At 39.6% G+C, this 15,271-nt stretch overlaps 1 protein-coding gene across 1 annotated transcript in view; it reads left to right on the top strand.

The window, feature by feature from the left end:
- Window positions 1–6,444: 6,444 nt before the first annotated feature.
- Window positions 6,445–15,271, top strand: part of LOC101422600 (solute carrier family 2, facilitated glucose transporter member 2-like) — a 30,347-nt gene continuing 21,520 nt past the window's right edge. Inside the window, 2 exon segments of the mRNA XM_058295268.1 lie at window positions 6,445–6,761; window positions 13,077–13,169. Of these exon segments, the coding sequence (XP_058151251.1) occupies window positions 6,747–6,761; window positions 13,077–13,169 (108 nt within the window). The 5' untranslated portion in view covers window positions 6,445–6,746.

The raw sequence follows: 15,271 nt of genomic DNA, 5'->3' as shown, positions 1-15,271 counted from the left end.
TCCTGAATAGCCAGAAACATCATCAAAAGGAAAATTGAGCCCTCATCTCCAGACTTTAAATCATAAGACCTGCCTATAACAGTAAAATCAACATGGTACTGGCCTAAAGACAGACACAATAGACCAATGGAGCCAAATTTATGGTTCAGAAACAGACTTTCACAGGTATGGTCAAGTGATTTTTGACTAGCCTACAAACTCACACAGCTCAGGCAGAACAATCCATTCAACAAATGGTGCTGAAAGAATTGGACATCCATAGCTGAAAGAAGGAAAGAGGACCCCTATCTCACACCTTATCCAAAAACTACCTCAAAATGTAACAAAAAACTAAAAATAAAAGCAAGAACCATAAAAATTCTAGAAGAAATTATTGGAAAATACCTTAAAGACCTGGTGATAGATGGTGGATACATTTTTTTTTTAAAGATTTATTTTATTCATTTCTCTCCGCTTCCCCCCTCCCCTCTCAGTTGTCTGTTCTCTGTGTCCATTTGCTGTGTGTTCTTATTTGTCCGCTTCTGTTGTTGTCAGCTGCACGGGAATCTGTGTTTCTTTTTGTTTTGACACCTTGTTGTGTCAGCTCTCTGTGTATGCGGCATCATTCCTGGGCAGGCTGCACTTTCTTTCAAGCTGGGAAGCTCTCCTTATGGGGCGCACTCCTTGCACATGGGGCTCCCCTACATGGGGACACCCCTGCGTGGCATGGCACACCTTGCATGCATCAGCACTGCACATGGGCCAGCTCCACACGGGTCAAGGGGGCCCTGGGTTTGAACTGCGGACCTCCCATGTGGTAGATGGATGCCCTAACCACTGGGCCAAGTTCGCTTCCCAGGTGGTGGATTCTTAAAGAAGGTAAGAGAAGGACCGGGCAGACTACTGATGTTAAATGTATGCAGAAATTTTAATTAAATTTACTGTAAAATTGTGGAAATTTATATAGTGGATTGCAGCACAAAGTGAGTAACAGCAAGTTTATAAATGGGGTTGTGGCTGAAAATGGAAGTCTAATTATATAAATGCCTGTTGACAGAATGCTTGAGAATAATCTAGGAATTGGATAGCACAGTAAACCAAGAGGTGAGTGAGAACTGTGATTGATGGTACAGATGCAAGAATGTCCTTTGTTAGCCAGAACAAATGTATATCACTACTGCAGGGTGTTGGAAATGTGGCGAAGCATGGGAAAAATACAGCTGGAGTGACCTATGGGCTATGGTTAGTAGTGATCTTTTGCATCTATGCAAAAGATGTACTATGCTGATACTGAGGCAGTATGGAAAATGTGAGCCAAATGTACACTATGGACATGGCAATAATCAGATGATATTTTATCTGTAGCAAATGACACACCACAATGTGGTGTGTTGATGGAGAGGTGTTGTTTGGGAATTCTGCACATGTGCTTGACTGTTTTATAAGTTTACTTCTATCATAAAAATATATTTAAAAAATAATAATAGGGTGGGTTGGGGGAAAAACACACCAAATGTAAGAAAAGAACTATGATTAGCAGTAAGATTTTGACTATGTTCTTTCATGGTTTGTAATGAACGTCTCATGACAATGCAAGGTGTTGGTGGAGTGTTGATGTATGGGCCCCTGAATAATGTTATGCATGTTTGCTTTGTAAGTTCACAACTTTTACTATACACTTAATTGTTTATGTATGTTTATATATAAATGATATAAAGATCATAATCGGATTGGTTAGGGAAAAATACTTTGTTTAGTAGTAATATTTTAACAATGCTCTTTAATCCTTAGTTAAAAAGGTTAAAAACAATGCAAGTTATTGGTGGTAGGGTGAGATGTTATATATGTTTGTTTGATGTTATATATGCTTGTTTTGTAAGTTCACAACTATTATACATTTATTGTTTATGTATCTTTATGTATGAGTGATATATTTCAATAAATGAAAAAAAAATGGGCAAGTGATTTGAATAGACACTTCTCCAAAGAAGAAATACAAATGGCTAAAAAGTACATGAAAAGATGCGCAACATCACTAGGTATTAGGGAAATGAAAAAAAAAAAAACCCACAATGAGCTATCAAATTATACCCATTTGATGGGAGGCTATTAAAAAATAGAGGATAAATGTTGGAGAGGATGTGGAGGAATGGGAAACCTGATCCACTGCTGCTGGGAATGCTGAATGGTACAGACATTATGGAGGACAGTTTCGCAGTACCTCAAGAAGCTAACTATAGAACTGCCATATGATCCAGCAATCCCACTGCTAGGTATATGCCCAGAAGAATTGAAAGCAGGGACATGAACAGATATATGCACACCAACGTTCATAGCATCATTATTCACTATTGCCAAAGCTGGAAACAACCGAAATGTCCATCAACAGATGAATGGATAAATAAAATGTGGCATATACATACAATGGAATATTACACAGCAAATATTACATGACCTCATTGATATGAATTAAGCAAATTAAGTAGACTCACTGAGCTAGAGTCTGGAAGATAGGTTTACAGGAACAGAAAGGAAGAAGAGGGTTGTGAGCCAACACCCATATGGGGGAAATCTATGATAAGGTGGAAGTGAGTAGTTGTGGAGTGAATAGGATAAGACAGGGGTATAGTGATACTATTGGCCCGGGTGTTACTGGTTTGCGAGGAGGATAGGGTAGAGAGTGTATCTGGCTATCCATGGAATTGGGGGGAGGTCTGTAGGGTGAAGCAAGTGAACTCGGGGGATTTACAAGTATGTGGTTGAAACTGCAATGGGGAATTTTCTTTTGGCAAATGTGGCAGGAGAGGGTTACTGGTTTACAGTGTGGATGTGGGGAGCATTTGGGACAGGTTGCACCCAAAGCAGGACTCTAGGGAGTGTGTGAGTGTTCATCTTGTCATAATGGGTTATATCAGTGGGTGGAGAACTACATAATGTGCTCAAAGGTGTTGGACTCCCATCCTGGGGAGTCCTGTTATTTTAGAGGTGTGGGAATCTCTTGAGAGCATAGGCAGTACCAAACACGGGAGGACAGGCCTCAATTCAAGCCCTCAGTCTTGCAAGTAACTATCAATCTTGTTCTTCAAGAAGTGAAGCTTGGTGTTTGATGTGGGTCCTATGGAGAGGGGGATGGAGGAATAGAATAGATGGAACATGGGACATTTAGGGAGCGATGGAATTGTCCTCCATGATCTTGCAATGATGGGTACAGGCCAAGTTAAATATATCAAAATTTATAAAAGTGCATGGTCCAAGTGTAACCCATAATGAGAATCATTGACCATGGTTAGTAACAATGTTTTAATATTGCATATCAATTGTAACAAATGTACTGTCCATGTGTAAAATACTATTAATAACGGAAGGGAAAAGGGGGGAGGATGTTGGGTAACCTAAAACTTCTTTGAAGAAAATATGAAAATAATAAGACATTTGGGAAATAAACAGAAGAAAATATCACTGTACATATGAGACAAAAGATCTTACAGCAATGAAAGACAAAGTAAAATTTTTTGTCTTAATATTTTTTCATTATTTTTATTCCAAATTCTTAAATTTTAAATTTGTAAAATTTTTTGTATCTTATTTTTAAAACTATCATTACTATTTCATTGTTTAACTGTATTTTGTTATTTTGTTGGCTTCATTTTTGACGAAGTTTTGAATCACAGAAGGGTTACAACTATAGCTGGGGAGCATTATTGGTGTGGGATCAGTGATGGGGGATGCATGAGGAGGTCACCTGGGACATATATATAAGGTATATAATGTGCTCAAGTGTTCATGGGGCACTGTCATGGTGGGTAGAGATTCACACAATAACTGAAAGAATATTGAATTCCCATCCTGGGGAAATCTGCCACATTCTCTAATGGAACAGCAAGAACCCTGTGAGTACAGGGGCAGTGACTAGTGAAGGAGGATGGCCCATTGATGCGCCCTTGATATTGATGACTGTACTTACAAAACTTCTAAAATTGAAACTCAGCCTAGTATTATAGGGTGCCTAAGAGTTACATCATGAGAGCCTCCTTCTTGCTCAAATGTGGCCTCTCTCTAAGCCAAACTCAGCATAATAAATGCCTTCCCCCCCAGCATGGGACATGACTCCCAGGGATGGGACTCCCTAGTACCAAGGGATTATAACAAGATCTCAGGGCACTCAACAACAGCAAGAGACATGCAGACATATGTGTTATGGGTGTCCCAGAAGGAGAAGAGAAGGGAAAAGGCACAGGAGGAATAGTTAAATAAATAATGATAGAAAATTCCCCAACCTTATAGAGGTCATAGATATCCATGTTAAGAAGAACAATGTACTACCATCCTAATCTATTTGAGTAGACCAACTCTGAGAAACATACTAATCAGAATGTCAAATGCCAAAGTCAAAGATAATTCTGAAAGCAGCAAGAGAAAAGCAATGCAAAACATAAAAGGGATACTGAATATAATTAAGTGCCGAGTTTTCATCAGAAAACATGGAGGCAAGAAGACAGTGGTATTACATATTTCGGATACAGCAAGAGAAAAACTTCCAGTCAAGAATCTTATATATGACAAGATTGTCTTCCAAAAATGACGGTAACACATTTTAGTGAGTAACAGCTGGTTTATAAAATGGAATGTGGCTGGAAAGGGTAGTTGAGGGATGTACATTTCAATTGAAAGAAGCTAGAGAATAATCTAGGAACTCAATAAAACAGTAAACCCAATGGTGGATGAGAATTGTGGTTGATGTTACAGAGGCAAGAGTGACCTTTGTGAGCTAGAGCAGATACACATCACTATTGCAGGGTGTGGGAATGTGGAGAAACATGGGAAAAATACAACTGGAGTGACCTATAGACTGTAGTTAACAGCAATACTGTAATATTCATGCATCTATGCCAAAGATGCATTATTCGTCCCTTGAATAATGGGGAAGTATGGAAAAAGTGTGCCAAATATATGCCCTGGATCATGGTTAAGGGTAATAGTCTGATGATATTATCTCATAATCTGTAACAAATGTTCCACCACTGTGTGGTGTGTTGATGACAGGGTGCTGTATGGGAATTCTGTACATGTACATGTTTTATAAGTTCACAGTTTCTTTAATAAAAATATATTTAAAATAATAATAGGGCAAGTTGGAGGAAAATACACCAAATGTTAGATATGGACTATAGTTAGTAGTAAGATTTTGATGATATTCTTTCATAATTTGTAACAAGTGTCTCACAACAGTACAAGGTTTTAGTGGTGGGTTTATGTATAGGACTATGATATGATGTTATGCGTGTTTGCTTTTAAATTCACACTGTTACTATACACTTATTGTTTGTTTATGTTCATGTATGAATGATAGAAATAATAATAATAATAGGGTGAGTTGGGGGGAAAATACACCAAATGTAAGATACTTTGGTTAGTGTACAAATTTTAGGATGCTTTTACATCATTAGTTAAAAATGTTTCATGACAGTGCAAGGTATCAGTGGTAGGGTATAAGAGTCCTACAAGATGTTATGTACGTTTATTTTGTTAATTCACAACTTTCACTATACACTTATTATTTATATACATTTACGTATGAGTGATAGTGACATACTTGAATAAATTTTTTAAAGGGAAAATACTGGAAAAAAATACAATTGCCTTCTTTATGGGACTGGAACCTTCTGATGTTCTCTTGCACTCTTGGTTGAGGCCGGTTTGAAGTCATTTGATTTGGTTCTCCAGAGATTCTCTGGCACTTTACCCACGACTGACCCAATCAGAGAGGAATGCATTCTGCTGAGGTAGCTGGGGTTTTCCTCCCCATTTTTGGGAAGGAAATGAATTTTTAAAACAGGAGGGGGAATCTTGTCTGCCCTGAGAACCTGTCAGCACTTGAGCTGTTGGCATCCACTAACTAATAAGATTAATCAACGATAAACAGAATGTGACCTGAGGAGCTTAATGTATGAAACCAAAAGAACAAGCACAGAGGTGGTTTCATCATGTCCAGCGTTGGTCTCTGGGCGATCTGGGCACTGGCGCACCTCCCCGAGTTCCCCCACCCCAGCAGCAAAGCGCGAAAAGCCTGGCAGAGTCCCACTGCCAGGAAACGCCCAGACACCCAATTGCAACCCAGACCCGCACTCCTCGGGTGGGCGCTAAGGCAAACTCTCCCGCGACGCTGAAATCCAACATCAGTTCTCCGAGGCCTAACTCAACCAATTCAATGTTACTGAATCTCTCCTTCCTGCACGGGAGGTAAAGTTGCAGCCCATCCTTAAATAATGCTCTGACACTCACTTTTCAGCAAAAGCAGCCCTGGAGAAAGAGTCGCTAAACCCGAGAAGACGGTCCCGGCGGCTCAAGGTCCCACCCCCGTTAGTGAGTGGCAGCTGGCTCTCCCAATGGGAGAGGAGAACAGCTCCTGGCGGCGTTGTGCACGGGATGGCATCAAGCTCGCGAAGTTAAAGACTCACCCGCCCCACGCCTCTCTTAAGGCCAATAACACTGCTCAGAGGGAAGGTTCAAAAGCTAAGCAGAGATAAATCGTAACGTTTATGACGGCGGGATAAAGTCTCTTTCCCACAGAATGCCTTGCCTTTGTGAAATGATTGCTAAGGAATTGTCCCTTGAATATAGACTGCTGTGACTGTTGGGCATATGCTTCCCCTGCCGAAAGTGAGAGGAGAGCAGAAAGTGCAAGAAAGTCAAAGTGGCTACCCCGAGGCTTGTAGCACCACGCTCTACAGGACCTGGAAGTAAGAGGAGGACTCCCACCCCATAAAATGACAGGCAATAAGGTAAAGCAGCATTGTTCATTTTGAAACTGGCTTTGTGAAAATGAATAAGGAAATTGTTCATGTCAGTGAATATACAGAGTATTCTTGGGATGTTGGGTGTAGTGATCATAGGTAAAAAGCTTCTATTTGTCTAGCCAAAGGATAGTTCATTTGGCTGCTGTAAGCTGGGTTTGAAAGATGTTTGCTTCGTTTTCTAACTAGCCTCCATAACTTTTTCTCAAGTGAATCTGTGTAACCATATTACTGAAGGTGTGCAAACAAACAAACAAACAAACAAACAAAAAATCTGATAATTGTGAATGTAATCGTGACAACTTTTCTGGGCTCTTCAAAGATTTCAATGTATTAGAGACAAAAGAGATGGAAGTACTGTTCTAAATTAAAGGAGACTAAGAAGACCTGACAATTAAGTGCAATGATCTTGGATTGGAATATGGAAGGAGGAAGAAAGAAGATAGAAGGAACAGTTGGAAATTTTTGAAAATTGGATGGATATTAGATCACATTATTGTAGCAATGCTACATTCATAAAACTATAGTGAAATTCCCTTATGCTGCTTTAGAAATTGTGTGGTTGTGTGGTAGGACTTTTGAGGAGATAATTGTCTAATAGTGGAACTCATGAAGAATGAGAGCCAATGGGAAGTGCAGTATTTCTTAGCTTTGTGAATCTGCCCAGAACTTGAAAAAAATGAGCAAAGCACTGGACTGCGGGGCTGAAGACCTGGGTTCTCCTTCTGAATATGCTAAGTAATGTGCTGTGTGCTGGAGACAGGCAGCTTGCCTGCGGGGACCTGTTGCTTTAACTGAAAAATGAAGGGATTGTACTAAGATCTGCCCTCTAGGTCCCTTTAAGTTTAAAAACTCTATGATTCAGTGCACCCCTGGTCTTTTCCACAGTTGAGTGCAAATTCATCTTTCCTTTAGCTTTTCTCAGCACACAGTTTAGAGAAGAAAGGTATAAGCTTCTCCTCCTATCTGGTAAACCAGTACTGCTGAAAATTTACTAGTGGGGGTTTAAGAACATCCACTCTGGGTTCTAGTACTAGAATATTTGCCATTTACTAGCTGGGTGTGGTGTTGGGAATGCCACTTACCCTTTCTGAGACTTGTAAAATGGAGCTAATTTGATGTACTTCATAGTGTTATTGTGAAAATCACTGGTGATGTGTGAAAGACTGATGTGGTAGACATCAGTAGCTGTATAACCATTATTTAGAACCTGCAACTAATGAGATGATGATGTGACTGAAGATGCAATTGTTTTATAGCCCATTCACTGTTTATTGGCAGGTCACATTTTAAATTTATTTTACTTAGTCTTTACACATGTATTACCTATTAATATACCTAAATTATAGGCAAAGAAACTGCGGCTCAGAGAAGATAGGGGCCTGCCTGGGACTTACCTATGCTTTCTGCCTCTTTAGTCAACTTCTGTTTATCTCATGAAACCCATTTGGCTTCCAAAACATAAATTAAACATCACATTTTGTTTTAAGGTTGAGCCACTTGCCTAATCTACCCTCCCATATTTGCCCAGGAGCATATATTGTAATTGGATATGGAATCAAGTTTCTCCAACTTAAAATTATTAATCTCTAAATCACACTGGTCTTTTAAAAGTACAGACATCATAGTCTGTGAAATGATTAAGAGAAAAGATTTGAAGATCTGCCACTTACTAGCTGTGTGGGCTTTGGACAAGTCACTTAACCTTTCCATATCAGTTTCCCCACAAGTGAAATGATGGTTATAATCCTTACCTACAGGGCTGTGGAGAGAAGTGAGTTAATACAAGCAAACCACTTAGAACCTAACCCTGGAGAGAGTAAGATCCTAAACCCTCACTGTTATCATTAGCTATTATGCACTATACCTGTGTCAACCACTTGGACATTAATTAGATTGAATGGCAGTGGGTCAACAGAGTTTACTCACACTTAGTCATTTTCAGAAACTTCCCCTCTCATAAACAAACCTTACTCTGACCAATCTAATGCCAAAGCAACATAGGAGGTTTGACTATGAAGATCAGTTGTTCATTACACAATGTTGGAGAAAGAAAAGTGGGAAGCAAGGAGACAGTTTACTTGGAGTTCAGAGAGGAAAATTAAACCTGAAAAGAAGAGATAAAGGGAAAAAAAAGCAAAAAGTAAATGCAATCATATAGTCCCAAGACTCGGATATTTGGGATAATCACATTACTTGACATTTCTAAGAAATTCAAGAGACGTGTTTAGAGTTGTAGAGAACATCTATTGCTATTTACCTGGCCAGCTAGAGGAAATAGCTTTCTTGAGGGATTAAAATGGGGGACTGCAGGCTCTAGTGGACAGCACCAGTGTTAACTCTGAAAAGAAGTGAGAACAGTGACTCTAACACACTCCTGGGTCTCTACACATTTCAAAACTTTCCCAGTTCTTCATAGTTATTTTTGTTATCCCTGTACCACAGGGGTTCTTAACAAGGGCTCCATGAGGTTGAACTGAAATTCATAAAAAAACACCTTATTCTTGTGGGGACATGTTGGTGCGAGTGTAATATATTTATTATATAATGCACATTACAGTGTGGAATTAGTAAGAGGTCCATGGTTTTCACCTGACTAGTAAAGGGGTTGATGGAACAAAAAAGTTAAGAGCCCCTGCTTTAACATAAGAATTGATCATGGAGGAAGTTCCAGGATTTCTATAGGAAGGACTTAGCAAGAACCATCTGGTTGGAAGAGAATGAGGTGGGAGCTCCAGAGTACATCTGTCTTTGAAAATTAACTTTTATTTTTATCAAAATAATGTAAGGACAGCTAACACTGTTGTGACTGAGATTGTGCATTTCGTGCGTAATGCAGGAGGCTGATGGAGATTTTGTGGAAGCAAATCTACTGCAGGTACCACCTTCACCCCCAATTCCCATTTCCGTAGTCCACCATTGGTATGGTCACTGGTGGGATTCTTAAAATGGAATAAAAAGAACTATATTATTATCTGATAAGGAAAGTGGCAGAGAGCCAGAACTTACACACACAAAAAGACAACCAGGGATGGAATAAGGAGGTAGCAGGTGCTAAGGGACAAAATATAAGAAGACTCTCTGCCACAAGGAAGAAGAGGAGATAGAGGGAAGAGACTGGGCAGGTGTATCATGGCCCAGGGCTTGGTGGTGGGAGCACCCTAAGGTCCTTCTATAGCTCAACCACAGATGAACAGTTGAGTAAGTTTTATACCCTCAGGTTTTATCTCTGAGACAATCAAAAGATTTCTATGGTTAGGAGAAGGGGAAAAGATTTGTGAAGTGGGTGGTGGGAAAAAGCACTTGGGATTTGTGAGTTTCAGTGATTTGGCGTCAGCATCACAATGGACAAAATTCTATAGATATATGCAGTAAACTTTTTCCCTAATTTGGAAAGATTATGTTCCTAGGTTTTTTAATGTTCTAGAATTTTGAACATCTGTTTGTAACCAATCAAGGTTGCAGAAGAACCTAGTAGTTGAAATTATAGTCTCTGGATTCAAGTCATTACTCAACAGTTTACTAGCAATGAAACATTAACCTAACTAGTCATCCATAAAATGGAGATACTACTGGTGAATAATGATCCTCCAAGGATTTCCACACCCTGGTCCTCAAAACCCAGGAATAAGTCACCCTACATGGCAAAGGAGACTTTGCACATGTAATTAACATTTAAGGTCTTGACATGGGGAGATTATCCCGGATTACTGGGGAGGCCCCATCTACTCACACAAGTCCTTAAAAGGAGAGGTGCTTTCCCTGCTGTAGTCAGGATCAGAGATGAGGGGGGGAAGGACTTGACCTGCCCACTGCTGCTAGGAAAATGGAAGAAAGATGCCATTAGTCAAGGAATGCAGTGGCCTCTAGAGCAGAGAACGGCCCTTGGTTTACAGCCAAGAAGTATGAATAAATGGGGACCTTGGTCCTACATCCACAAGGAACTGAAGTCTACTCTCAACCCAAATTCTCCTCTAGAGGCTCCAGAAAGGAGCACAGCCTGCTGGCATCTTGATTTTAGTCCACTGAGACCCATACCAGACTTCAGACTTTCAGCATGTAAGATAATAAATTTGCGTTGTTTAAGCCGCCAGGTTTATGATGGTTTGTTAAATTAGCAATAGGACACGAATACAAAGACTAGATGAGATTATCCACAGAAATCACTGAACAGGATGCCTGATATGTCGTAGTAAATGTAAATAATCAATACTAGACCCTGAAGCTGTGTTTGCACTGCACCAAACATCAGATTATCCACAACAAAGAACTGGGGAGGGGTAGCTGATGGAGATTATGAGAGAGGTGGGTTAATCCCTGACAAGGCTGTTACTATTTCCATCGCTGCTGAAAAGGGTTACTACCTTTGAATAGGATGAAGTTTTCTATTTGAAAACAGCTTGAGAAGAAGAAGGATTTGGAGACAAATCACCAACCAAATGAATAAAACCCCATCCTGGCTATGGATGTCTGAGCCACTGAGTTTTAGATGTCTACTTATAATTTATAAGATAATTCAGAGATCTCTGGTGGTCACATACACCATACATATGAAAGAAAGAGAGAAATGTGCTTGTATATTATATATATTGTTTATATTTATTTATACATAAACATGTATATATACATTTTGGTGTTATATATCTATATATAATATCATATCACCATATCATACCATACATTGTTTTACTCAGCTCTTGAGTTATTTCTTTCAGGGAAGGAAGTTGTTGAGAGGGATAGTCTGCATAGGTACTATCTGTAATTAATTATGAAGTAGCAGAAAGATTGCGACTTTGTAAACCTACATATTCTTAATCCCTGCTCTTCAAGCAGATTCTGGTTTTAGAACCATTTGGCTACACACCTTCAAAGGCTCTGTCATGTGGTTCTGTGATAACACTTTGTTGATGATGATGCTTTGAAATTTCTGATTTCTATCTTAATTGGGGAATGAGGGGTTCTGGTTAAGAAGCCATTCTATATGATGGAGTTGGGGAAATTACATCCATCCCCCAACTCCAAGAAAAACTGGAGCCTCTACTGATGAAGTGGCTTGGGTCACACTAAAGGAAAGAATGGCTACCGGAATCTAGACTGATATGAGCTATTTGTTCATTCATTCATGCAACAAAGTTCTGACTTTATACCATACTCTTTAATTTTTAAATTATGTAGTTATATTTGAAATATTTTCCTTATAAAATGTCTAATAATAGAAAGAGAAAAATACCATTTCACCCTCCTTTTCCAATCTCATATTCCTCTCCTAATGTCAGTATCTTGCTAGTTGTTCTTTAAGAAAATTTTCTATTAATTATATACATATATGCACTATCAAAAAATACTCATGTTTAAGCCTTCTTTTTAATTAAAAAATGAGATTATACAATTACCTTTGCAACTTAACAAGTCAGTGCATAACAATCACTTTATCATTTTTAACTGCTACATAGTGTTCTATGCCATGGTGGGTTTCAATCTTTTTAAGCATTTTTCTATGGATTGACATTTAGGTTATTCCCATATTTTTTATATTGCCAAAAAAACTTGCTGCACTGAATATCCTTTTAAGTGCCTCTCTGTACTCATCATAGGATTTCTCTAGGATGGTTAGAAGGGTCTTTGCAGAGTTGAAGGGGATGAGGGCTCTTACCTTTTTGAAACTGTTTTACTGTAGCTACATGGAATGGGGGTGGGGGTGGGTATAATTTCCCTTAAGCCAGACATATAGGTTCAATCTGCTAAAATTTTAGGTGCAAATCTTGGAATACATCTTTCCCTGGGTCTTGATGTGGATGTATAAATGCTGATGAGTGCATATTGTACAAGTACTGAAGCATTTTTCTACAGTAGCAATGCCTAGGGGAGGTTCCTGCTCTTTGACAACTGATTTCTCATTTGACATGACTGTTTTTACGTTGGAACTTTCCTTTGGTCAGCATCAATTCTAGTTCCCAGGCCTGATTTTGAATGCTTTAAAAAATATATGTATATATTTCCATATCTATATGGAAAGGGATGTTTTGTTCTGTGTATATATATATAAAGGATGTTTGGTTTCTTGCCTGGAACAAGCTGTCCCTGACTTTTTTCAGCATTAGTAATTAGGGGAAATGATGGATGGCTCTCAAGTACTCATGTGATGGTTCTCACCTGCTGGAAGCACAAGGTATATTGTAAATGAATAGTGACGATACAGAATCAGCCTGTGGAGCCTGTAAAAAGTGCAAGTTATGACCGAAAGCATAATGGGCAACTGAAATAGTCTGGGTGTTTCCCTGCCCTGTGTTTCAATCCTCACAGATCACTGGGACCTTGGCTTTTGCTGTCTTCACTGCGGTGCTGAGTTCCTTCAAGTGTGGATATGACCTTTATGTGATCAACGCACCTCAAGAGGCAAGTAAAACACCTAAGTTCTTTTGGGCAACTGCAGTCAGTGACAGAAAGATTTCACCTGTTCTTTGGACAAGGAGATTAAGTGTGCCCACAAGGGGGACACCAGGTAATCTTGGCCTTCTGTCAGGTAAGAGGTGCTTGTCTCCAAAGCTGATAACTTTGCCTTGACTCCTTAGTCAACATTCCTCACAGGAGAAGCAGGGGATTTAATAAGTGATTCTTGAGCTGATTCTGCTATCTGCTGAGCTCACAGAACACTCCAGTAAGAATACCATGTGCCCAGGGAGAATTAAAGAAAAGAAGAGAGTTCATTGCAGCATTTATTCAAGATTCCAATCATTATGGATGAAAAACTCTAGGGAATAATGGGAAATGAGAGAAGGATGTATTTCCTGCAGTGCACAAACATTTATTAGACACCTATGTCTACTATGCACCAGGTGCTTTAATATACACTCCCTCCAGTTCTGTCCTTCCAACAAAATTACTTTTCCTGTTCCCAGTCCAGATGAAAACCTTTAGGAGACCTAAGCACTAGAAAGGTAGAGTTCTTTATCCCCATTCCCATCTCCCTTAGGAAATTGAAAGCAAAATAATATCAAACTTCAGAATAATATTCAAAAAGACCAACAAAGTTTGGATTTCCTTCATGATCACTATTTGGACGGTTATTATTTAAGGTATGTCAAATAATTTCTAAAAATTTTTTCATGTATTTTGGGCACCACGACTGTGGTGTCCAATGGATAGATAGGAGAGGGATGTGATTTCTCCCAGCTTCCACATCTACAAGCCAGGGGGACCTGGAGTTCATTCCCCTCTGCTCTAATTCTATCGGATCTTTGAGGGCAAGACTGCTGCCTTGTTCGTCTTCCTATCACCAGTGCCAAACACAATTACTGTCATATAGAAGGAACTTAATAAAGTGGTTAGTGAATGAGGAGGGTATAAGCACTTGTTGGGTGCCTCCTATGAATCTGTCATTGCCCCACCTGCTTCTCATACAGCATTAGACTCCAAGGAAAGGTGTAAGATTCTGCAGCATGTGAATGTTCGAAATGTGTGCTGGCCATAGTCCATCACTCTTTTCAGGTGCCTCGGTTATTACCATGAGAGCAAAACATGAGGCCAAAACATGTGCCTCGGTTATTACCATGAGAGCAGCAGGCCTTACCAAGGCTGAGAGGACAGGGAAATAGTGCTGGAGGGCCAGGAGACCTGGACGGTGTCTTTCTTCTGTGGGTGATGATGGATATTTGACAATGTTGTAGGCTGCCTGAAGTTTGGTTCAACTTCACGTTAACCTAGACTTAGTAGAGTCTTTTCTCTTTTGTTGGAAGTCCTTTTCACATCCTTGGCTAAACTAGCCTCGCCAGCCCCAGAGAGAAAACTAGGCTAAGGGCTCCCCACTCCTTCCATCCAAAGCCCAGAGCCAGAGTAGAAAACAGGGTTCCCCCCACTGGCATCAGATCAGTGCTTTCCTATGGCTCATTCCCCTTGTGTATTTAGAGAGCTGCTTAAATATGTTTATGTAAAAATGGTCATTCTGGCCCTTCATTTTTTTATTAGCTGAAGGGCATTTGCAATTATGTTAAGGTACTTTAAAGTAACACTTTTTTATCATTATAAAATAAAAACACGCCTATTGCATAAATTATAAGAAAACCATAACTATACCATGAAGAGAAAACTGCTGAGAACACCTTGGAGAATTTCTTCTAGCCCTTGTTTATGCATATTATTCATATGGGGCATCCTTCTAATGAGCCGAATATCTTTGCAGGCTTCTTTCATTGTAACAGGATGTCAAGTCTCCCCCTCACTCAGTTGACTTTAGCACAGAGGACTTTGCACAGCCTAGAAGAGCTATATTTCAGGTACTCGTGGGATAGTACCAGCTCAGGTTGCTGCCACTGAATAGTGATCAAATCATCACTGAGAGGAATGACACAGGAGGAAGATGGCCCAAAGGACACGCTGTTTCTCAGTTATGCTTTGGTATGATATTAACCTCTATGAGCACGTCGTAAAATATGGCTCCCTGAAACTTAGTTTCGAACACTGTTCTTCCTTTTACACACTGAACTCTATGAGGACCCATA

Source organism: Dasypus novemcinctus, chromosome 4 (genome assembly GCF_030445035.2).
Source record: "Dasypus novemcinctus isolate mDasNov1 chromosome 4, mDasNov1.1.hap2, whole genome shotgun sequence".
In the NCBI taxonomy this organism is placed as follows: Eukaryota; Metazoa; Chordata; class Mammalia; order Cingulata; family Dasypodidae; genus Dasypus; species Dasypus novemcinctus.
This window is presented reverse-complemented; position numbering and strand designations above follow the sequence as displayed.